Consider the following 25,864-nt stretch of genomic DNA (forward strand, 5'->3'; position numbering starts at 1 on the left):
ATAGTAGAGTGTAATGCGTCAAACGCGAACATAAAAATCAGAGAAATTAAACCAGTTACATACTGGTGTTCAAAACTGGGTATTAGTATTTGAATATGATGAGTAAGTTTTAATAAGAAAATGCTTTAATCGTTAATAATTCCCCATCCACCCTCGGCCACGTCAGCAGAGCCGTTGATTGTACTACGTAGTATTCTCCTACGCAGCCGCTAATAGTGACGTGAGCGTGACGACACTTCCGTGAACGTTGCGTGACGACACTAATAGCAGACTATTGATTTTGCGGTGAGCAAAAAAAACTTTCAAGAATTAGAAATATTAGATTTTCACATTTGTACCCCGGAAATACCTCTGTAATACAATTGGGAATCTTTTTTGTGGTCAATCAGAGATGGATGTATTGTTGACTTGAACCAATCAGAGATGGATGTAACGCTGGCGTGAACCAATCAGAGATGGATTTAATGTTGACGTGAAGCAATCAGAGATAGATCTAATAATGAGGGCGTACAAATTACGCATTAGAGGAACCTCACTGCTCACTAATTATAGAAAACGAAACCAGATCTAGTTTGTAGTTTGAAAATATCACTAACGTATAAAACATGCTTCCCATCTTAAGTTCTGCCCCTGGTATCAGTGTATCGACTGGCTATAGTTTCTTGCCAGGCGAAAAAAGATGTTGGTTTATCTTAGATTGAAATTGTGGCAGAGTCTCTTTCCCTGAGAGAGCTTTCACAGACTACCTCAGGCATGCCAATAGTTCTTCCATGCTCCTCTTCACACTTCCAAGCAAAATACTCCTGATATCCCTGCAGGAGGACTAATCCGGAATGTTTATAAGATAATTTCCCCAAGTAAGGCTCTTAATCCGAGGCCCTCTCCACTTATAGCTTTACTATTCGTTTCATTAGGTTTTGTAGCTTCTCCCTTCCTTTTTTGTTGCAAGGATGGATTTTCTCAAACCTGTTACAATTCAGCTTCTTCACCATGTGCGCTGTCGTGCAATCTATACTATAGGGAAGTCTACGTTAACCTGAAGCTTAGTAACTTTGACACCGATGGAGTCTCTCGCCTTCAAGAGGGGCTCCATTGAGAGAAGAACTTGCTTTAGTTCTCTAAGCTCCTGTTTGAAGAGCAAAATGAATGCAAGATGAGCCAAGGTGATTGATACCATTAGAGAGTTTTAGATTGACGTTCACGGCAAACGTGTAACGTCAGTTAATCAGTGAAAAATTCTTTTTAATAACTGAAAATGAATCGCAACAAAATCCAAGTAGTAGAAAAACAGAAGAATATTTGTTTGTGCTATAAAAGTTTGCAAGAGGCAAAGTAAAATACAGGAAAACGATGAAAACGTGCCCACGTTTGCCTTTTGCGGGAAGAAAAAAAGTCAATCTAAAACTCTCTATCAGAACTGCAACTTGTTTTTGTATGATAGCGGGTCTTAGTTTTATAAAGTTTGATCTTTGCTATTCTAGTCGTGTTGCCGAAGCAACTTAGTAGCTTTCACCTTTATGCATGCAGGCCTTTATCGCATTCAAACACACGAAGAGGGCTTGAAGGTAAATGTGAATGGTGGCGTAAATACTGAACACCTTCTGAATGTGGAAGATTTGCATGCGTGCCTCACTTGGCAATGGATGTATGGCTGGAAGTGTCGGGTGGATCCATGGTAGAAAACAGCATGCTTTGAATGATCACTACAGATTGATTATTATCTCTCGTCTAGAGCTGCCCTCGGCCATATTTGAACGACTAACAACTATAAAGGAGCGGCAAAAGGCAAAAACGTAAAACAAGTGAAGATATTTTGTCGAGAGAGAAAGAGAAGCAGATGTTAGTAGAAAAGATGATGTCAGCATCAATTAACCAATCACGACCGTGTCCTCTTCAATTAACCAATCAAAATCGATCCACCCCAGCTTAATTCCTTCCAACAAGCAGAACCCTTTTCAGTGCGAGTAGACCAGGCATGGAATGCTGGCAAGTTATTGCGACATTGTGAATACCAATGATGGCGATAATAAGCGATAAAGACTGGTTATACCTTGCTCTTATTCTCATCACTTTTGTAGCCATAGCTGGAAACGTCCTAGTTGTTGTCGCAGTCTGGAAGAAGCGTTCTTTACGTACAACTACTAACTTTCTTCTAGTAAACCTTGCCATTTCAGATATTACATCCCTTTTCTTTCTTCTGGTGCGGTGTGTCCAGTTTATGGTCAGGCTAGAAAAAGGAGCTTTGGCAGATTATCTATGTAAACTGTTGTTATCATATAACATTTCAGTGACAGCCACTTCCGGAGCTATTGTCACTTTAACTGTTTTAGCAGTAGAAAGGTATCATGGTGTCGTAAGACCGTTACATTCAGGATCGCGATGGACAGGCCGTACCCTCAGAATAGCATTGATAAGTATCTGGTTGAGCAGCTTCGTCGTCACCTCTCCCTTGTATATTATGACTGGATATGACGAAAAAGAATGTCGCCTTGTGTACAATACCACATCTGAATCTTTCATCAATATTTACAAATTCTTCGGAATTACCGTCTTTTGTTTTTGTCCTTCGCAATCATCAGTTTCTGCTATCTTAAAATCGCTCACTCACTTTACTCGCAGAATAAAGTAGCAGTACAGTCAATGTCAGCAGCATCTCAGAGAGCGAGACTCAAACGACAGATCCACGTGGTCAAAATGTCTGTAACAGTAACTGTGTTATTCGCCATCTTTTACTTCCCTATAGCAATCATAGTTATCATTAATATTGCGACAGCCAACTCCTACGAGTATTATTCGTATTACTACTTTGGGTTTTTCGCAGAGGCAGGTGTAAATCCTTTTATCTATGCCTTCCAAAGCACTAACTTTCGTAACGCTTTCAAGGATATTTTGAAATGTTTTCATTGGTAGTCTCCTTCGCAGCCGTCATCAGTTTCGGTCCCAGATCCTCACGGAGAAGACTATCTCATTGGTGGATTTATTACCGCTGTGCGCCTCCTTTGGTATCACTAGTCATTAGTGCTCTAAACGTGAAGTACTATCACGAGTATTACACTTTTACTTGACGAACTGAAGTGGCTATTTCAGATAGGTAGCAGAGAGGTTTGAAACGATCAAGATATCTACCAAAGGTTATTGTCTAAAACTGAGGTGCTTGAGTCTGATCCTTTGAGAAATATCCGAAGGAAACGAGGCTGTTCTCTATTACTGCAAACAAAAAAGAACTTCCGAATAGATTTTTACATTACCCGCATTCATTTGTATCGTCTTTAGTGCTATACTATACGCTTCTCTGTATTTTCCATCAAAGCTGTCAATATAAGAGATTCGTAGGTGATTCACTCGAAGGAATTCCGTTTCAGAAGTGAGCATCCCACACAAAGCAGCTGTGATCATCGACAGAAAAAAAATTTTGTTCGCTTTGTGTTCGCTTAACCTTGGTACACTAATTCAGCTTAACAGTTTGATATCCTCATAGAAAGTGCCAACATACAATATCTCGCTACAAACACTTGAAACACTGAACCGATTGTTGTACTAATGCGACCCCCACCCTGCCTCTATTCATTCACGTTAACAAGACTGAGAGGAGAGAAATGAGAGACGCTTCAAAAACCACAGATAATTCAATTCTAAGTTAAAGTATTATCTTATAATTCATTAATGTAATAATGGAGTGAGGGGATAAGGATTTAAGTGCTGGGTGTCTTAGCAAATCTCTCTAAAGCTGATGTGCTGTTTCTTATAGATTCTGTCTTGTCTGCTCTCTGTTTCTTTCTCTCTTCTACTTTCTTTTTCCTAAGTTGTAACTGAAACAGACGAGAACAGACAGAAACCATTATCAATCAAAAGGCATCATCATCAACAACCACAAAAACAAGATTTGAAGTTGAAGTTAAAAAAGGAAAACATGAAAGAAAAAGGTAGTTTTACTCACCCTTTTCTCTTCCTCTGTGTGACCCTTCTTTCTTAAATGCCTTTTTGCAGATGAACTTCTACCTTTCTTCTTGTATTTAGGTTCAAATTTTCCATCATCTTCATCCTTCAACCAAATAATTCAAGTTAATGAAAAACTAAGAAGCAGAGGAAATTTACTGGCATGGGCTCCCTGTGTACACTTTTTACCACAGGGATTCCAATCAGATTACCTTTTCATTATCATCGTCGTCATCATCCTCGTCATCATCTAATGCGGTTTTCTTTTTCTTTCGTACTTTATTAATATCCATTGGGTTCAATGATATAAGCTCTGGTTGAATCTGAGAAAGAAATATTAGAATAATGCAACCAATAGCACGAGTTTGGTAGTATGTACACCTAATTGAAAAAATCGTAGTCGGGTTCGAGAAGGTCATATCATCGAAGCTAAGACCGAAAAGAATTTTGGGTACTCCGAAATGTGTATTATATTTGCATATAGACATGTAAAAATGCAGAGTAGAGCAAAGTCGATCGACCTAGATTAACAACCTGCCAAAGCCATGATGCATAAAGTGTGCACAGGAAGGGAAAACTGCAATACGCATGAAATTAGCATAATTGTTTGTCTTGTATATACGTATATGTGTATATATTTATGTAAATGAACATACTTTATCAAGAAGTGCTTTGACTTCAGATTCTTGTCGTTGTTTCTTGTTCTGATATGGGTTTGCTTCTAGCGCATCATAGTTAGGTTCTCCAGCACCTTCACATTCATAAAAAGAACATCATTGAAAGGCTGTTTTTTTATCAGTGAAAAACATATGGCACTGACTGACAGCATTTACATGGTATTACATGGCATAGCATTGAAGTGGCCACATTGCATGTAGTTACACTTACGGTATGAATGGTAACTGTATAATGGCAGATTTGCTATACCATTTGCCACCCATATGAAAAATGCTCTTATACATTTTATAAACTGCTTTACCTTGAGCATGATAGTTTTAGGGTTAGGGTTCCCATTTCAGACCACGTGTCATTCCCTAGGGTGTCATTTCCTTGTTTAACTGTTGCACATGAGAAGACACATGAATATGGATACAACTCAAACATAGAATCTTATGTATTCTCAAATAAATGACACATGGTCTGTGGGAAAACGTAATGCCAAAGGTAAAGATTAAGAGACAAAGAAGGGTATGTGATTCTTTACCAGGTATTAATATACTGCTGATGCCCTGTGAATGGCCAATACCCAGAACATCTTCGTATGGACAGAACTGTAGATCATGTACAGTGCATGATGGGATTAGATGGGTCATGTAGGGCATTTTCTGTTTCTCTAGAAAAGGGTTTTGCCACACCTAAAGAAAAATACCAATAATGAGTATAGATAATAGGATAACATGTATGACCAAATTTATAAATATATTAATTAACATATTGGTTGTTTTCAAAAATCTGGAGGACTGAGGCTGTAAGCCGAAAATAATCTCATTGCAGATTGATTACAACAATGCCATACTTATACTTATAATAAATAGTATGTTAAAAATTAGTCCCAATAAAACATCATTGCCTTGCTTCTTGGCTGGCCATCTGCTAACAGTCAAACACTTTAGTATGTATGAGACTTCCATTTGTTACCAATGTCCACTGAGTGTTCTATTCAGTCCATGCTATAGATCTTGTATGGCAAAATTTTTTATTTAAAAAAAAAATGATTTTTTTGCTTTTGAAAGGGCATGGATAATCTTATTCTATAGCAAAAACATACCCAACCTTTAAAAACTGATTTATCTTTTTAGATTCTGAATTATGAGCGTTTTTTAATCTTTGGAAAATCAGGAACCGAGCATGCGTGGACTGGACTGGACTTCGGTTTACTGGATTGTGCGGATCTAAAAACGTTTTAACCCTGAATTTGCAGTTGTTATCCTATAATTTTTATTTTAATATTCATAACTAATAATTGTATTTCAAAATGTGTTTAAAATAAAGATAATTTTTTTCCATTACTGATAAACTTATTGGATCTTGGATCAAGAAACCTCATGTTCCTCATCTGCCAATCCACCAATAATCCAACACTAGTACTTTTGAGACTTTCATGTGCTGCCAAGGTCTATTGAGTGCTGTAAAGACACAATGTTTTCAAGGTTTTATGGTTTTCACATGGAGGTGATTGATTGAATGTCTTTGATGGTCCAATTCTTTCACTCATTTTGCAATACTTTTGTTTACATTTCCTTCTCACATGCACTCGAATTTCTGGAAATACTTCTAAATTGTGAAATTATCATCATTTTAAAAATGTGGAAAAAAGCCCAACTTGCTACACAACTGTCTAATTTTGAAATAATTGGTTAAAAAAGCCAGAGGACTGAGGCTGTAGGTTGAGTATTATCTCATTGCAGATTGATTACAACAATGCCATACTTATACTTATCATAAAAATCACTATTAATAGTAGGTTAGAAATTAGTCCAAATAAAACAATATTGCCTTGCTTCTTGGCTGGTCATCTGCTAACAGTCAAACACTTTAGTACATATGACACTTTCATTTGTTACCAACATCTATTGAGTGTTCTATTAGGTCAATGCTAGATACTAGATCCTGTATAGCAAATTTTTTTAATTGAATTTTTTGCTTTTGAATGGGCATGGATAATCTTAATGTATAGCAAAAACATACCCAACCTTTAACAACTGATTTATCTTTTTAGATTCTGAATAACGAGCGTTTTTATCTCTTTGGAAAATCCGCAACCGAGCATGCGTGGAATGGACTGGACTTCGGTTTACTGGATTGTGCGGATCAAAAAACGTTTTTACCCTGAATTTGCAGTTGTTATCCTATAATTTTTATTTTAATATTCATAACTAATAATTGTAAATCAAAATTCGGTGAAAAAAAAAGATAATTTTTTCCATTATTGATAAACTTATTGGATCTTGGATCATTCTCATACTCAAAGCCTTCTCAGTTTTCTAACAAAAAATCAAAGGCTTTGGTAACATACAAATTGACCGTTATTTTGATTGGTTTAATCTTTTGCATTATCATCTGTTTCTGATAAAATAATATGTGCTTGTAGGGGATAATAGATTCATCATATCATTATCATGTCTACTGCTGCTAATAGAGCCTTAATATGCAGCCAGTAAAGTCTTACCGGTCATAAAATGTAAAGGGCATTGACAAAGCCATATATATAAGAGCCTCCCACTTATTCATGGCAATTATGAAGATAAAGAATTTTTAAAAATATGTTACGCATGGAATTGATATAACTTTTTTCTATAATACATTTTACATTTAATATTAAAAGATATATAATACCTGTACATGGGGGCCATAACCCACAGCTAACAGACCGCGCTGACTGATAGATAAGGTACTAGCTGGTGTATATGTGAAATAATTGTGCAGTTGTTTGTAAGTCCTGACATCCCACATCTTCATGCGGCCATCTAATCCTGTTGTAGCCATGTATCTGTCAAAAAAAAATTTTTTTTACAAATCACTGAAAATAATATACAGAAAAAGAGAGACCCAACAAACTCAACTCACATCTGATGTCTACTGCTACACTTTTCATCATTCTACTAAATTATTATGTATCAAATTGAGCAGATCCTCGCAGTATACAAGCACCTAATGCAGCTGCAAATTTAAAGACTCCAAGTCTTGAACAGCATTTGAACCTGTGCCCTATTATTGATCATTATTATTACTGTGTATAAACTCATTAATGGAATAACTTACAATCCTCTGCTGTCAATAGCAATTGCTTGTACAGGTCCCTTGTGGCAAAGCATCTTCACTAATGGCTGGTTGACTTTTGGACTCCAAAGTGTTACAGTTCCTAAAGCGGTTATTAAGAAGTCTTAATGACTTGAACCTTAACCAGTGAATATTGTAATAGAATTGGTAGGCTTAAAATGGTGTTGTTTGTTTTGATTGACTTCTGGTGAAGAAAGAAATGATTCTCAAGGGCATGACTATCAAAACGTCATGCCTCAGTGTTGTGACTACTATTCTTCCTCACCATTATGATGTCCAAGATGAATGATCGCGTTCCAGGGATTTTGTGTCATGGTGTCACATCTACCCTGTCGTGTTCTGTGTTCTGACACTAATTTGCCAGTTGAAGTGTCTTGATACCTCAGGACTCCGTAATTCCCCTTACAAGAACAACAAGTTATCATCAGTGATCAAATATATTGAATAGATGGTATTGAATCGATAAGGCAGATTTGTATCTGTACCAGATGTTTTGTTAAACGTCATCTATATTGTTTCTGTGGTTGTATCTTTCATGGGAATTCATGGACTCGAACATTAGCAAATCAAACAACACAGACGTTTTTTCCAGGCCCAATCATAATTTTGTCTTACAAACAACTTAAGTAATAATAATAATAATATTTCTTTCTTTCGACAGTAAACCTATGTCACATTAGTGATTTACAATAGGGAACTGCATTAAGAAATACACAAGTAAAATCAAAATATGATATGTAAAAGACAATAAAGAAAATATACATAAATAAAAAAATTAATAATGGATAAATGAATAAAAAGTAAAAATAAAAGTATATGTAAGTATATAATATATATATATATATATATATATAATTTTAACCTAAAAATTAGCTTCTAATTTAAAAAGAACATTTTAATGCTCTTTTAAATTTTCTTAAAGACGAAAGTTTTACCTATTTCTAAGAATACTACAATTTTATCTTCATGTCATATAAAAACTTATATTACGACCAATAAATATTTTCTGCAATCAGTGTTACAGAATCAGAGATATTTTAGCTGGGCTCATTGACATACAAATGCATGGCAGCTATCAAAGAAGAGTCCAAACCATGAATGGCACACATGGTCTGATATGGCAGAAACATTTCACCCACATTGACTAAGTCCATTGACTTACCACAGTAGACAGAAGAAAATGATGTGGCAGAAACTCCATGCGATTAACATAAGCATGTCTCTTCAAGCAGTGCAGCTCAATACCATTATTATCATAAATATACACTGCTTTTTTCTGGGCAACAGCAAACATTGTTTCAATATGCAGCCACCTAGGTATATGTGGGAGAATATTAGAATTATTTGATAAACAGCATGGCATGAGTCATGAGTCAATAACTGTCCAATATCAAGGGTTGCATAGTCACTCAACTCTAAAGTCTCTAGGGTTTGATTCCTGGACACAGCATTGTGAGTGAGCAGAGTTTGTTATGTCCCTGACTTGATTTGAGGGATTTTCTTCAGGTTCTCCAGTTCACAAAACACAACAAGCTAAATTGTAGCAGTGCTTCGAATTAGATCTACCTTTGAGGTTGTTTCAGGGTTTGATTGTGATTTATCCATGACTTAAATCAGCTCTGAGGTTGTTTCAGGGTTTAATCTGTGAGTTAGCCATGCCCTGACTTAGATTACCCCTGAGGTTGTTTCAGGGTTCAATGTGTGAGTTAGCCATGCCCTGACTTAGATCAGCCCAGAGGTTGTTTCAGGGTATTAATAAAATTCAAAAAGTTAAAGCTGGGTACTTACGTCACATCTCTAACAGTTTCTCTCACATGTACTTCACATCCCAGTCTTTTGTTCTGCCAGTCAATTGAAGCAATATGTCCTTTCTGTCCTCCCATTAACATAAACCTATAGCAAGAAAACACCAACCTTTACTAGCTGGACTCAAAACTTTTACGGTTAATATTAGTGCAAGACAAACCTTCCATTTCTTGTGTAATTGATTGAATATGGTCCAAACTTATCCAGCTTTAATTCAAAATACTAAAATAAAAAAACCAATAAACATTAACAATAAAGAATAGAGAATAAGACATGGGAGCATGGAGATATGGAATTTATCTTCAAGTGTTCAAATTAATATTTTACAAAGGAGTGCAGTAAATGAGTGGGATATCGAATTTTAACACTGAGAAGATAAATTTCATACCTCCATTTACCACATTGTTTTGCTTATGATATTAAAAAATGAAGCATTTAGGTACAGTTAAACAATCTTATTTCACAATATGTACAAAAACATTCAAATGGAATTGTTTAGCTAATATTAAAACATGTAAAGTTATGGTATTCTTACATGTGTTAATACGGTCTTGCAAATTTTTGTTGGGGTATATTAATTAGATAAAGACCATTCTTATTTTATTATAGCATCGGTGGTATTTCTTTTCTGTCTATAGCAGTCTAAGAGTACCATTCTTATTTTATTATAGCATCGGTGGTATTTCTTTTCTGTCTATAGCAGTCTAAGAGTACCATTCTTATTTTATTATAGCATCGGTGGTATTTCTTTTCTGTCTATAGCAGTCTAAGAGTATCATTCTTATTTTATTATAGCATCGGTGGTATTTCTTTTCTGTCTATAGCAGTCTAAGAGTACCATTCTTATTTTATTGTAACATCGGTGGTATTTCTTTTCTGTCTATAGTAGTCTATAAGGACCATTCTTACTTCTTGTAGCATCGGTGATATTTCTTTTGTGTCTATAGCAGTCAATAAAGATCATTCTCATTTATTGTAGTACTTACTTTTTGTGCACTGGCTACATCCACAGCGTCAGCAATATCATGTTGTTTGAAGCTATATGTTTTTTCCATCCCTTCCGCTTGCAGACATCTAAATAAAACACAAGATTAATAAGGAAATAATGAGAGAACATCATAAATTATAAGCTAGACCAGAAAGCATTATGCATACTCTTTTGGGAAAGCATAATACCTTCCTTCATATTCATTCACAAGGTTAAAAGCAATACCCAGTCAATGAACAATGTCTGGCAAAAATCAGCACTTTTCATGAAAAAAAATTTTTTTTGAATTTTTAGCTTTTGAAAGGATATAGACAATCTTCATGTATAGCAAAAACATACCCAACATCTAAAATCTGATTTATGCTTCTAAATTCTGAATTATGAGCGTTTTTTCATTTTTGGAAAATCCGGAACCGTGCGTGAGTGGAATGGACTGGATTTGGTTTACTGGATTGTGCGGATCGAAACACGTTTTTACCCTGAATTTGCAGTTTTTATCTTATAATTTTTATTTTAATATTAATAACTAATAATTGTAGGTCGAAATTGTGTGAAAAATCAATAAAAAATATTCATCATTATTGGAAAACATATTGGATCTAGTATTACTAAACGTTTTGCTTTTCATTTTAATATTCATTCACAGAGCTAAAAAAAATCTGCAGTCAATGAACAATGACTGTAAAAAATCAGCACTTGTCTGGCTAAAACACTTCTTTGGCCTGTCGTCTTGACTGGACACATTGTTTGGTCAGTCTGATGTGGCTAGTTATCATCTCCAGCCATTCTGTTTATCACTGCGCTTGTGAACTTAAGTCATCATAATATAGAATCAACCATTACAGTAGATAGTATAGTATAAGAATTCTAAGCTGATTTGATATAGTGACGTAGATGTTGCTGCAAAAGGGAGGTGTCATGTATGAAGCCCAGTGAAAATAATGACCAGTGAAAAATAAGAATATGCCCTGCCATTGCAATAAAAATATAAAACTCTTTTATTATTGCATCACTGTTACAAAAAGCTCATAAGCAAACGTTTTTTTTCATATAGTGGCCTGGAAATCCATAATTTCAACACCCCAGCTTTGCAAAGTTTTTTGATTTTGTCTGAACCACAATTTTTCCTCAGACCAGCTGGTTTACTAGTGATTGACTCACCCTGGCTCTTCTGTAAGTAGTAGCTCAGCCCTAGCAGCTTGTACTGCAGCCTTTTTGTAATGACTCTCATAGCTCTTTAGTATTCCCTTCAGCTTCTTGTCTTTTATTCCCTGGAACGAAGCAATACTTCAGACATATATACTTCACTAACGAACAGCTGATCCAGTTGAAGATAAAGAAATCCTTTTCTCTGAAAACAAAATCCGCATCTAGATACTAAAAAGAGGGGCTTAATTCCACTTAGCAACTAAGATATTGTCTTTCCTTGACCAAAAACTCTTTCTAAAGCAAAAAAAATACACATTTCAGATGATTCATCGCCATCTTGTTTACTCCACGTGATCAGACCAACTCACTTTTGTCCGGGCCTTTTCTCCTCTCGCATACTTCTGCACCAAATCATTGTCAACCGGAGGTTCGTCTTTCTTCTTCTTCTTTGACTAAAGAATAATAAAATGTGTTATATCCGTTAACGAGAGACGTAAAGGGGCTTAAATTGTCGAGAAGCAAAGAACGACTTACTTTCACGTCCGCCATGTTGGATTTGTGATGGTTAACCGCTGGTTCACTCTTCTCGTGGGCTCAGTCTCTTTTTGCGCAAAAAAAAAAGAAAAAAGAAAAAAAACCATAATAATAATAATAGTCTTAAAATTATTTTATTACTTTTAATAGATTAGGACTTCGTTTTAGTTGAGAAATCGTCGAATATTAAAAATTACCGCGCATATCCTTCAGTTTGCACGTTAGGTCATCGCGGCCATGTTGGTGCCATTTAACAAAAGATTTCTCATTAGGCATCCACTGTTAAGGACACCACAAAGCCCGTCATGGTTTCAATTTAGTTTTAAAAACTGACGGGTAAATAGCCACAGCGAAAAAAAATAAAGTAATTTTACTAAAAATATTCCCAATGTTGAGCCGTTTGAACCCAATAAAGAAATTGAAAATTATGAACAAGAACAAAAACTCGATTCTGTACACTGTGGGGTTCGAACCATAAAGCCGAAGCCTAAATAAAAATTAAAAAAAAAAAGAGAGAAAAATCGATTCCAATTTTGCCATACCCCCGAGACATCCGCAGAGCTGGGGCGTCGTATGGACTTCGGACCTGACGGCGATTAAATCCTTCTGCCCTTGGGTGTACGAATTACGCAAGAAAATGTTCTAGCCGAAGCATCAGGGGAGAGACCAGCCGGCCCCCAGACCATATCGGCTAATCCCTTGCATCTCTGCCACGCACGGAATCGGTTGAAAAACTAATGTTAAAAAGTCTAGTCTATCCGGTGCATTGTTTTCACCGCTATTGTTGTGCAAATTTCATGAAACCGTGGCCCAGTGGAAAAAACTTGGGCATTCATATAAGTACTGAGTCAAGCCCGGTTGAGGAAGTTAGCAACTGGATGGGTGGCCTAAAAGTTGTACCTACTCAAACTTATGTTTTTACTTTTTCTCTTTTATTTCAATTTTTATTTGAAAATTATAGTATGAATATCGAACTTTACTGTTTTTGCTCTAAATTGGTAATAGCGCCGTAGCGATTTGTCTACTTAAATGCTTTCCTAAGTCTCCGAACGAGAGTTTCTCGCGGCCCTTTTTGTTAAGTGGAACATGTATCAAGTGCGTTGCATACGAAGCACCAACCTTTTTGAAATAGCTGTATACAAGAGATTATGAGGTACTTTAACTCTCTTGCTGTATATCATAGCTAAAAAATAGTAAGACATAGAAACTTTTTCATATTCAAAACGTAACCTTTAAGTTATTTCACGAGGGAACAGATTAGTAAATGGAGCAAGTGGGTTTTAAAGTGAGAAAAAGACGAACAAACAAAAATAATTGCTAACAAGATTTTATCAAGTTTTTGTTATGATTAAAAGATAATGGTCAATAATTTAATACTTAATAATTATGAATATTTTGTAGGTATAGTTATGAAAATTCAACCCCGTTACCCAATGCATTGTGGAAATCATTATTGTTCAACAGATTTTCTACTTTCTCAGAACATTTTCATTACTTTATTTATCAACATTGCATCGAAAAATATCTGAATACCGAAATAGGAAGAATATAGAATCCCGTTTGTAAATATATCATTAAAGTCACTCAAGATTCGTAATACAAGACTAAGGCATGACAGCCATGTTGGTCTACATAACAAGAGAAGCTAACGTGGAATGTTTTGTTAAAGGTCCACCAACATGGCTGCCGTAATGTAACATGCAGTACGCACATCAACATCTTGTCAAATCAGTCAAAGTAAAATCTGTTCCTTTAAAACAGTATTAATGCAACGCGCAAAAAACTCTTCTTCTGATTGGCCCCCTAAAATCTATTTCACCGATAAATATTGACTCCATATTGTCTGAAAGTCTTTGCACACCAAAGTATTTTAGCATTCGCATTGCAACAGCAACAGTATTGTGCATTGCAATATTTATGCAATTCATTTTAGATAATTATCAAAAATCATTGATATCATAGATAGCCTCCCTTTGTCTTTGTCTGGTTTTTCTGACAAGGTCATAATTTGTATCAAATTATATTTGCGTCATAAGTGACATGTCACGGATAATAAAAGTTTCGTTTTCACTGGTAACGCAAGGTCAGTATAAGACCAATATGGCGTAATGCGTGACAATAAAAAAGTATGCAAAAGGATATAGAAGGATTTAGAAACGTTATGTAGAGTAATGAAACAAGGAGTACGATTGCGCTTGCGCGTGTCGAGCTCGTGAGACTCTTGTTTACGCGCATGCGTCATCAGTAAAAACCAACTTTCTGATCGTTTAATAGTTTTGATACCGTAGACAGAACAGGAACAGCCCATGCTGAGTAAAGTTATTATTGCTTGGTTTCAATTTTATACGATCTATTTTTACCATCACTTTCACCAGGGCTGTCATCATCATCATCATCATCATCGCCTGGTCCTATTCCTGCTCCACTACCAGGCCGTGGAGTCTTGTTCTCAATAGCATCCGGATCCTTACAGTCACAGTCTTGTTTACACCAGGGTGGGATTCGCAAGACCAGGCGACGTTTAGAGGTAGAGAGACAACAATCCCCACCATCCCACCGACAGTGCTTGTTGTTATTTTGTCTGTCACATGAACCATCACCGATGTCCACGCCACACTTAGGAAGACAGATAATCATGCGGGGATCTGGGTCCCAGTTATGTTTGTCATTGCATTTGATTGACACATCCCACTTGTGTTCTTCGCCCTGTAGATCAAGAAGTCAACGGTTCAACCACAGCCAAACACTACTATAAACATCACCAATATTGGGTACAAGAGAGGAAGCACCTTCAATATTCGCTTTGCTTTATTGCGTGTTTAACCACGGCCAAACACTACTATAAACATCACCAATATTGGGTACAAGAGAGGAAGCGCCTTCAATATTCGCTTTGCTTTATTGCGTGTTTAACCACGGCCAAACACTACTATAAACATCACCAATATTGGGTACAAGTGAGGAAGGACCTTCAACATTCGCTTTGCTTTATAAAACCCATTGCTATTTTTTGACGATTTATAAAGGTCGATAACAAAAAGCATGTACCTGCGCTTTCAAACAGATGTCTTGCCAGCACTGCAATTGGATGTTTACATTTTGAAGCTTTGTGATTGGCTAAGCCAAACTGATCGTTTGAAAGTAGTATTTTATCCTCACTGCATACTCATTACCGAGTCACGGGAATTAAGATATGGAAGGTGACCGCGACTGCTGGCAATGAGCATGCGAAAAGCATGCGATGCGTCGTCAACCGCCACCAGGCGAGGTGGGTGGGGTGAATCTTCTACTCTCTCCTTGGGCAGCTTCCGACGGAATGAATCAAGGATCTGGGTGTGGCGCTTATATATGGAAGGGATCGCAAAGCATTACACCCGCACTGCGCAAACTCCAATGTCCATAAATGGGGGGTTGCAAAATTCCTACGTGACACGCTAATTATGTATGCAGTGAGAATAGCAGCCATTTAATAATTAAAATGTAAAACTTGCGGGTCTTAACGAGTTGAGTTACCTTGACGACAGCATCATGGTTGAGCTTCAAACATTTGACTTTACAAGTTTCTTCCAAGCCATATTCATCACAAACAAAGCTAAGACCAGGAGCTTCTAGTTTACTGCACGACTTTGCTGACTTGCATTTGATAAATTTTGGACTCCACTCCAAGTTGATACCACACTTGACTTGATGCGTCTATGAGGAATGGAAAATAGAAAACTGTTTCACGTGACAAGTACTAAAATAACCCCCATCTACCACTCAATTTGCTTGAACTTTTATCCATAAGTCATCGGACGCGTTTGTACATAAATGTAAGAATTACCTTTTCGCTGGGACATAAAGAAGTACAAACACTGCCAGGAACATTGCCATTAGAACAGTTATACCAGCGGAGAATATGAGGTGAAGGAAGTTTACATGTCATTGGCTCGCAGCGAGAGTTCAAAGTCCACTTGCCTTCTTTTGTGCAACGTATTTTTAAGGTCTTTCGTGATGACGAACGTCTGTCTTTCACAAGTCTGTATCCAGGTTCACAACGGAATTTACAAGCCATCCCTGGGTAAAACCTCTTTTGTTTGCCGTCCATACAAGTATTGCTATTCGAGAGAGGTACTGAGTTCAACGGGACTGTAGGAGGTGCGCATGTGCTTACACAGAATGACCGCTGTACGGACCATTTGTTGTCGTCTTCGCATGTTATTGAGTTGTCCTTGCCGTTCCTTTTGGCGTGTTGGATGCAATGAAAAGTGCAAACTGCACCAAAGAGAGTTCCTTTGGGACAATCTGAAATATTTGAACCGTGATAAAAATGCCAGAAGATGAAAAGCAAAAAAAAAAAAAAAAAAATTCAAAATTTCAAAAAACTATTTTAAAAAATTTAAAGTAATTACTACGCATGCGCCTTCCCATCCCATTCTCATCCTTTTCTCTTCCCATTCCCACTGATGAAAATCAATCATACCTGGTTTAGCATTTGGGATCTTTGGTATTCCACAATTCACTGGGAGACACTTCTTCACAGCTCCTCTCCACTTCCCATGCAAACAAAGCAATTTGAAGGAACTTCGAGGAAGATAACCCTTTGCGCATGTCACAGTACACCGCTGACCTTCTTCATTGCCTTCGCATTTGATAGTTCCGCGCTTGATGACCAGCGGTTTACAGGATGGTTTGACGCATGCGTATTTGTGGCATTTCTGTGTACGAGGGTTGAAAACTTCGTCTGGACGACACGCTGCCATGGCAACTGGATCGACTTTAGTAAGCGAGCGTAGAGCGACGCCTGCGATGGCGATCATGAAGGATCTGAACTTGATACGAACCTATGCAATCAGAAAACATCACAATTACATATTCGTGGTTTTAACCCATTATGAGAATTACTCCACAATCACAGCGAAAGAGGTTTGCTTTTGGGGCTTAAAAAATAGCACATTTCAGGCAGCTAAGAGAATCAACCGCTCTGGTTTTTTAAAAAGTGAACGGAGCATTTGGGAATAAATCATATGTATATAAATACAATGGTGTAATGGTCAGACGCGATATAATTTCATTAATAAGGAAGTAACAGATTACTTATAATCCATTATTAATGATCGACTCAGTGATGCCTCGGTCAAGCATTGCGGGAGTCACTCTCCTGCTGTAAAAGACTAAAAACGATCAGATGTACAAAGATAGTCGGCCACCCACCTTCTGGCTGTAGAAGAATTCTTTAGTCATATCATGTTGTACTGGGATGATAGCAGGGTTAGTCTTACAAGACAGATTCACTGGATTACTGCCTGTTGGGTGTTTGTTGCCATTTGTATCGATTAATTCTGCCTAAAAATAAAAAAAAGTTAGTTTTTCAATTTGCAGCTGCATAAGTTGCTTCATATACTGCGAGGATCAGCTCAATTTGATAATTCTGCTTAATAAGGTGAATAGAAAATATTGCATTGATTATTAATGGCTTCTACTGGAATGTGACACGAGAGGATACCACCTTTGATACCGTCAAATGTTATCGATACCCTGGAACAAACTCTGGGCTGATCAAAGTCAGGGCATGGCTAACTCACAGATCGAATTGGAATTTAGCGTGAAAACCAGAGAACCCGGGGGGAAAACTCGGCAAAAATTTCGCAAAAATCTCTTATTCATAATTATATTTCTTTGCTCATTTTCCATTCTTCCCAGTCTGATCAGTGTTCTGAAATGTGAACCCATAACACACGATGGAATGCATTCTTCAAGTCATTTAATCAAGCCGTCATCTACTCTGTTTCAAGTCACCCCATACGCCGAATATATATATATAAACTTAAACTTAAACTTAAACTTATATATAAACTTATATATATTTTACAACCACCACTCCCCAAACGGGGCTTCTTCCGTGAGGTTCCCTCCACACGCACTACCACTACGTTCTATATTTACAACATACGACACTCAACTCACATGTTGCTTTTTAAGGAGGGAGGAAACCGGAGATCCCGGAGAAAACCCTCGTGGCAAGGGAGAGAACAACGCATCAAACAAACTCAACTCACATATGATCCAGTCTGAGCCAGGACTCGAACACGGACCACAGTGGTGAGAGGCGAGCGGTAAACCACTACACCACCCATGCCACCCACCCGAATCGAAATATGGTGAACATTTTAAACAACTATTGTTCTGGATTGACTAGCCTCTCTTACATGTGAAATTCCACGTGAACACGAGGCTAGGCAGTCCAGAACAATAGTTATTCAAATTGATTGCCATATTTGATTCGGTGTTCGGAACGGGAGTCTGACATGAGAATAACTATACCAAGCTGTACCCTTTGCCTTTCCCAGGGTGTTTGTTCCTTCTTTACCTCAACAGTTTTGATGAATTCACTGTATGTTGTCTGTCCGTCCGCTGCGATGTAAATCACCACAGCAGCGGGAACAACAGGCCGTTCAAACACGACGTCAAGCCAGTAATCCTCATCGCTGTATCTATGACCACAGGGAGCCCATGAAGTCCCTGTTTCTGGGCGCACCTTATGCTTACACACCTTAAACACAAAATGTTGTATTTAATAGATACATTCTTCATATATGTATGTAAAAGGAAAAAAGAAAGATCCCGCGGTAATCCCGTAACCCCTCCAAACCTCATCAGTCCCGAACAGAGTTTATTCTTTCATATAATTTCTCCAAAAAGTTTTTAGATCCTAATCCCGTGGGAATTCCGTTCAACAATTGCAAACTGAATAATACAGTTAGTACTGTAACGACTGATTCCTTGCAAGAACACTAGACTACATTCTTGATGTTTTTTTTGCCCTGTTCAGAGCCAGAGGTTAAGGTTAGAGTGATGATAGGCGGTCCTCAAATGATATTTCACCAAGGCTGATGAAATGAATAGTGAGGCGGTCCTCAAATGATATTTCACCAAGGCTGATGAAATGAATAGTAAGGTGCTGCAAACCACAACTGAGTTATGCCCTGTCAAAACTACGAAATAAGCTGTTCTTTACAAGGCGAAAACTAGTTCTACAAGTGATAGTATTCAGAAGAGAGGTATCATTTTCAGGCGGGATTACTGTAGAGATCACCTATTGAGGATAACGGAAGAGATTATAACTGTTAAGCAAGATTAGTCAAGTATTCAGTCTGTACGTGCTTCGTAAACAAAGACGATGACAATATGAGAAGCTGGGTCAAGAAACAACAAACCAAGTCATGATTACGGTTTAAGATATCAGGGGAATGGTTCAAAAAGATATTCCTATCTACATAGGCATGTATATTCGTATGAGATAGGCAACCGGCAGTCTGAAAGAGTATTTCAAAGTGAATATCAGAATAAACGTTGGTATGGTAGTGTGAATGAGAAAGGGCGAGCACACCCATGTAGATATTTCTTTCTTGATGCAGACCACCGCATGTGGGGAGATCTTTTGACCAAAGTGGATATTAAAAAGGCATCTAACAGCTGTTGACATTACTGATTCAATAATATTTTTTTCGCCTGGAGTGAGTCACTTAGTGAAAACGTTGCTTTGGTGTCTTAGAGAGTCGGTAGATGACACAGAACACTTTGAAATAGAACAGCAGGACAGACGTGGGAAAACTAACATTTGAGACTAAATATACAGAAAGAAAGAAAGAAAGAAAGAAAGAAAGAAAGAAAGAAAGAAAGAAAGAAAGGAAGAAAGGAAGGAAGGAAGGAAGGAAGGAAGGAAGGAAGGAAGGAAGGAAGTAAGAAAGAGAGAAAGAAAGAAAGAAAGAGAGAAAGAAAGGCAGGAAGGAAGGAAGGAAGAAAGAAAGAAAGAAAGATCAAGTATGTGACTGTTTTTCTTACCAGGTCACGGGGTGGTGCATCAATCACAACAGTCTCAGGGCACTCGTACTCTTGATAGTCAGGGTTGGCTGTGGCATTTATGGCCCATTGATCTTCAAACCCGTCAGGTGTATAGAATCCACAGTCTTTGATGCTGGTTGTTCGTTCAAAGTCTTCACAGACTCCATCCCCGTCATGACGGTAGCAGAGACTGGGGTGGCCTGAGTCAACAAATGAAAGAATAAATGAATAAAATGAGGAAACAATGAGTGAATGAGTGAATAAGTAAATGGATGGGGATGGATGGATGGATGGATGGATGGATGGATGGATGGATGGATGGATGGATGGATGGATGGATGGATAGATAGATGGATAGTTGGATGGATGAATAAAGCAAATGACTGAATGATCGAGTGAATGAATCAATGAATAAGTTAAATTAATTGAGTATCATGACAAGACGTTCATCGTTGAACAAGAAATAGTCACTCTAGGAAATGAAACATGTTCTGAAATGGGAAAACATTAAGATAGAGAAATGATAGAGAAATATAAAAATGTAACGCATTACCTTGACAATGGAAGACATCTTCTTTCTTACACCTGACGTTACACCCATCACCATCACGAACATTCCCATCATCACACTCCTCGCCATTCTTCTTGTCCACGTGACCGTCACCACAGAATCCTCGTTTTGGTGTGTAAGTAAGGACAGGTGATGGAGATCCCTTGAGGCTGCTACTGGTAACAGCTTGTATGCTGTACTGATAGGTCTTACCGAGTTCTACACTTCTGAAGAACAAACACATTATTAGGCATGTCATCACCCACGGCTCCCCACCCCCCCCCCCTACACACAGACACAGACACACACACTCTTCCACCCCCCCCCCCCCCCCACAGATACACTCTCCCATCCCCTCTCCCCTCAGTTTGATGCTGTGTTAGTTGGATATTTTGGGTAATCTGAAAGTATTATTACATTATGCAATAATATTCTGACGCACAATGCACTTGTGGGAATGATAATTTCCTCATTTCTCCTCAAGCTATCCCACAATGCAATGTGTCATTCCCGAGGTTTTTGCCAGTAGCTCGCCCATCAAGCAATACTATATGACAATATTTGAATTAATTACTTACTGGTCTATAAACCTGGTCTCCCTGACGACTACTGGCTTGGCAGATGTAAATGCAGGGTCACGAGTCACGTGGTATTCTAGTGGTTTACAGCGAATGCAGTTAGGATGCAACACAGACGATGTCAGTTGCACAGCATCGATGCACGTCAATGAGTCTCTCACATAAACACGCACCTTGGACACTTTCTTGTCGGTCTTGATGGCCATGGTCAGCGGTTTGTCGCACTGCGCAGTCGCATTACCTAATGACTTGAAAGTCGAATCTTCGAACCAGAGTTGGATGTCACTAATACCTTCGTTAGAATGCCAAGAAACCCATATTGACAAGCTGGTGGGTACGATAGCCTCGTTGAACCCTAGCTCTATGTAACAGTTACTACCACACCAGGGGGTCTTACGTAGAGGGGACCAGGCCTTTGGAGAGAGTTCACAAGGGTCTGCATCGGGAGCTCCGATAGCTTGATGTGGAGCCCAGAAGCCGTTGGGTTTGTCCGAGATGGGAGAATAAGCTGTAACTGCGTACTGGTGTAAAACACTGTTCTCTCGACAATAATGACACATGTTCTTGGCATTCTCACCTCCTGTACCCAGAGGAGGGATCCACGTTATGGCGACTCTCCCAGGAAAGTCACTTGTAACCCGAGGGGGGAGGGGTATGAAAGAAGGCTTTGTTATCTCTGGCTGCCATGATTGGTAGACCAGATCGATGTAACAATGCATTCGTGCCACCTGTTGCGGAGAAAACGAATCTGTACAGGAATCGTCAGCGTAGCTCATGTAGTTCCTAAACGGCGTGTCCTTGTAGTATCTCTTTCTGCAATTTCCTTCGGTTTTCTGTGGAGATGGATCTCTACACCTGTTGTTTCGTGGGGTTGGGTTGGTATCAGAACACAAATCACCCAGTTCCATCGATGGGAAGTGTTCATAACATTCATCAGTACATCTTAACTCTGATACACCATGATGAACGTGCCATAATCCAAGCATATGACCGAACTCATGGATTATTGCATTAGAATGCCCCTTGAGGCCAAATTTAGTCGGGTTTATAATCACGCCTCCTAGATTACTATGAACAGCTTTTTCCCATGGGAAGGTTGCTGAACCATGGAAGATGTCTTCACACTGGTCCCCACACTGCGCAAAATAAACGTTGAGGTACTGATGATTCGAGAAGTTTAAAAGAGTTTTATACTCGCGCACACTGATGTAAGCCCTGTAGGGTGACGCAGGGTCAAAACATGTTTTATGTGTTAGAGTAATCTTAGGGTTGCAACAGTCTCCATAATCCCACAGATGATCATGTCTGTTACATTCAAGGTCACATTTCCCGTTATCTCGTTTAGACGGGTCGCATCTAGACCCACCTGCTTTAATACAATCACCGCCATCTTGTCCTGTAATGGGAAAGTCACATTCAGGATTGCATTCCATATCTCCAATCTTCTTCGGTGAACACATATACAACACAGTTCGAAGACGTAGCGATGTGTTTTTCACGTTGACCTCATGAAGCTCCCAAGAGATGTTATATCGCTGGAAAGAACTGTTTAGGATTTCCGTTTGGTGTCGTATTTGTTCTTGAGTGACGATCGGATTTCCTCCATCATTTTCCATAACATTGATAATCCTGAATCGTAAAACCTTACGATCTCGAAGATGAGTATTATTAACATAACTGCGTACGACTTCAGGGTTGTCACAGACCGTACTACCACAGGGGGGCTTACTGATGGTTAAGTCATTTGCATCACTTGGGATGGTAGATTTGACTATTTCAGGTAAACTCTTCGTTACTGCCACCCATGAAGCACGAAAAACTCCTTTATCAGAAGCAGTGTTAAAGTCTTCGTACAAAATAAAGCCATTTTTATCCAATAGTTTGTTATCAAACACACCAAGGCTAATACTTTGATGTGATTTCGCAACAGACCACAGCTTTAATTCATCTATAGTTCCACGATAGTAAATATTAGCATTGATATCACCCCCAGCCTCGAGGGATTCACATTGATCTGGCATTAGTGCTTTAGCAAATACATGCCCCTTTTGGTCGGATGACACCGCAACATTGGCCTGATTAACGTAGAGTTTCATCTTGCGGCCATCGTAGGTAGCAGCAATGTGAATCCATACATTCGGCTCGACATTTAGAGGTGAGAGGATTGAGGTACTCTTGTGTGATCGCGCAGCTCGTAAGCTAAAGAACACGCGCAGATTTTTCTCAGGCGAGGCTTCTTGGAGACCTATTCTCCATCCTCTATCTGATGCTTGAAGGGAGCAGTCGTCAAACAACCCGAGAACACTGACAGGAGATTGTTGACCTCCTTCTGGTTTCATCCAAAAGTCGATAGTAAATTCTCTCAAAGTAGCCACGCGATGACCAGCGAATCGAATCAATTCTCTTCCAAAAAAACGAAGCGCTTTACCAAAATGTGCTCCAGTCGGCCGCGTCGGAGGGAACATTGCTTGATCATGACGCTTTAAGCGACGGTTGTGAGTACAACTTGCCTCGTGTCGTCTCTCTTCCTCTTCAAGTAATTTTAGTTCTTTGTCAATGTGAGTCGTGAACATAGGTCGTGTTTTCAATGCCAGCACAGCGAATACCAACAGAAGACCAGCTATGGATAAAGATTTCCTTCTACAACTACGTACAGCCATGTTATTGCACTTTACATCAGCAGCCTGGATCAGAACAGACGACTCTAACGCTAAGAGTACTAAATAAGACGAATGAAAACACACTTCAGGATCATAAGTGAGACTCTTAGCTGTAAACAGAAAGATAAGCTGTTACGTGTAATACCGAGTTCATCAAAGACTTTCCGACCTCACAACCAATTAGTGACGTGCCGACACATCATATTATCACATTAGACTTGCAACCTTGATTTGCATCAGGCATGCAATACGGCAATTAACAGCTTACAAAACAACAACTTTTTTCGTGAGTCAAATCCGCTGAATGAAGTAATTTGTGATGTTACTTGAGAATGTTTGACGTTATATCATCAGTGGTATATTGACCGCCCAAGGTCAAGCTTGATACACGAATGCGAACGTGCAAGTCCTGCCACTTCACTCTGTCTCTTAACGGAAATCCCCCCCATGCTAACCTAGCTAATACTTTCATCACTGCCACTGATATTTAAGATCAGACAAAAATATTTCTATTCTCAGTTCCGGTTCGAAGTTTTCTAAAAACTAAAGTTATTTTGAGAAAACGACGAAAAACTCGCTGTACTTCAGGGTTCACTCCAACAAAAATTTTTTTAAACAGCGTTAATCAAGTTGAAAACTTAATCAAGAAGGGTTCACGAAGTAATGATGAAACAATTTATAATTTTCAAGGGGCTGGCGTTTGAAAACCTGTTTATGCTAGGCGGAGGAAACACTGGACCTCACTTCAGCAAATTTTAATCCATGTAATTTACACTTGGAGAGTACGGCTTAGTCATCAATGCTCAGTAGGACTAGTAGCCCGAAAAGTACTCTTAAAAAAGGTCGTTTATCCATTACTAAATAAAACTTCAACATGTTAGAGTGATTTAAGAAATCTGTAAGATCAAATATTTCGTTTTTGGCAAGCAAAATCTTCGTGGGTTTGGACCTTACGCAGAGCAGAGAAACGCCTTCCCGGTTCCTTCCCTGACTAGCCTACCCCTTTATTGCGTCATTATGACTAAGAATGCAACGTGAATAGCCTGCGTGGCAGCTCAAGGGACTGTTTCTCAAAGCTTCCTGATTCATTTTAAAGATATTAATGATTTAAAGCCGAAGGAATGCAGTAGCGCAATGTTGAAATACAACTACATCAAGAAATTGTCGACATAGAAATAAGATCCTTGCGTTACCATAAGGTACGTTCCTGTGTCAGGGATAGTCCACTATCACTTTTTTTTTTACAATTTGATAAATAAAACGTTATAATGATGGTATTTGTCATCACAATACTTAAGCACGTCCAAAACTGGAGGAAAATGAGCTATAACCTGCCCTCCTACGCATTGAGAAGCATATTAAAGACGCCGCCTTCCTAATTACTGCCAACGTTGTTCCTCAATTTTACGAGGTTATAGAAGTTACCGTAGATGAAATCATCACAGAAAATCAAGATCACAAATAGAATCAATAAAAATAACTGCCAGTTATAAGATAACATCGCATATTATGATACAGATCTTGATCTTTTTCTCACCTTAAGTGAAGTCGCGTACCCCGGTCTGATTCCAATCTTCACCTCAACACAGTCGAGTTTGACTACTGTAGCTAAGCACGAAAAGATAAGACAAAAAAACAAAAACAATTAAGTGTACGTCACGAGGGGACCATAGATCAGGTCAATACCAAGGAAACTGGGAGAGAATAGCACGAGCGAAAGGTCGTAAAAAATTGTGCGTTTTATTGGTTTCGGATGACAGCAAACAAGGAAGTTCTTCTTTACCACTAGCTACTTTTGGTTTCTTGTTGGGCTCAGTGCCAAGGTAAATTGTTAGCTAATTATCAAGCACTTGTTGCAGTATCGACCCACAACACGGTCACGCTATGTGGTTTAGCTCGATAGAGCAGATTCGTACGAGCGCACTAGCCATTGACTCTGAAGTGGCTTCCCGATTCTAGCATTGATTGGAAGGAGGAAATTTCAAGCTTTTTTATTGGTTCAGGATAAATGCTATTTGAGAGTCAAGGTATGGTACGTTTCCCACTCATTAAAGATCTG

At 38.4% G+C, this 25,864-nt stretch overlaps 3 protein-coding genes across 3 annotated transcripts; 1 reads left to right on the plus strand and 2 right to left on the minus strand.

Moving 5' to 3' along the window:
- Positions 1–1,814: 1,814 nt before the first annotated feature.
- On the plus strand, positions 1,815–3,064 carry LOC116292571 (5-hydroxytryptamine receptor 2B-like). Its single transcript, XM_089032515.1, has 2 exons — positions 1,815–2,353; positions 2,620–3,064. The coding sequence occupies exons 1-2, from the start codon at positions 2,015–2,017 to the stop codon at positions 2,908–2,910; spliced, it is 630 nt and encodes a 209-aa protein (XP_088888641.1). The 5' UTR covers positions 1,815–2,014; the 3' UTR covers positions 2,911–3,064.
- Positions 3,065–3,630: 566 nt separating this feature from the next.
- On the minus strand, positions 3,631–25,421 carry LOC116292540 (uncharacterized). Its single transcript, XM_031699884.2, has 16 exons — positions 25,343–25,421; positions 12,194–12,260; positions 12,028–12,111; positions 11,672–11,781; positions 10,509–10,596; positions 9,683–9,744; positions 9,505–9,609; positions 8,879–9,029; positions 7,982–8,117; positions 7,699–7,798; positions 7,273–7,426; positions 5,141–5,291; positions 4,593–4,687; positions 4,149–4,259; positions 3,938–4,042; positions 3,631–3,809 (listed from the first exon to the last, which is right to left on the minus strand). The coding sequence occupies exons 2-16, from the start codon at positions 12,206–12,208 to the stop codon at positions 3,693–3,695; spliced, it is 1,584 nt and encodes a 527-aa protein (XP_031555744.2). The 5' UTR covers positions 12,209–12,260; positions 25,343–25,421; the 3' UTR covers positions 3,631–3,692.
- Positions 13,505–25,474, minus strand: LOC116292529 (pappalysin-1). The gene is made up of 10 exons (XM_089032625.1): positions 25,343–25,474; positions 21,146–23,864; positions 20,571–20,794; positions 20,018–20,217; positions 18,543–18,725; positions 17,387–17,518; positions 16,656–17,016; positions 16,017–16,477; positions 15,707–15,886; positions 13,505–14,899 (listed from the first exon to the last, which is right to left on the minus strand). The coding sequence occupies exons 2-10, from the start codon at positions 23,803–23,805 to the stop codon at positions 14,516–14,518; spliced, it is 4,785 nt and encodes a 1,594-aa protein (XP_088888751.1). The 5' UTR covers positions 23,806–23,864; positions 25,343–25,474; the 3' UTR covers positions 13,505–14,515.
- Positions 25,475–25,864: the final 390 nt, after the last annotated feature.

This window comes from Actinia tenebrosa, unplaced genomic scaffold (genome assembly GCF_029948245.1).
Source record: "Actinia tenebrosa isolate PJP-AT-01 unplaced genomic scaffold, QUT_ActTen_1.0 PGA_scaffold1__47_contigs__length_23844297, whole genome shotgun sequence".
NCBI lineage: Eukaryota > Metazoa > Cnidaria > Anthozoa > Actiniaria > Actiniidae > Actinia > Actinia tenebrosa.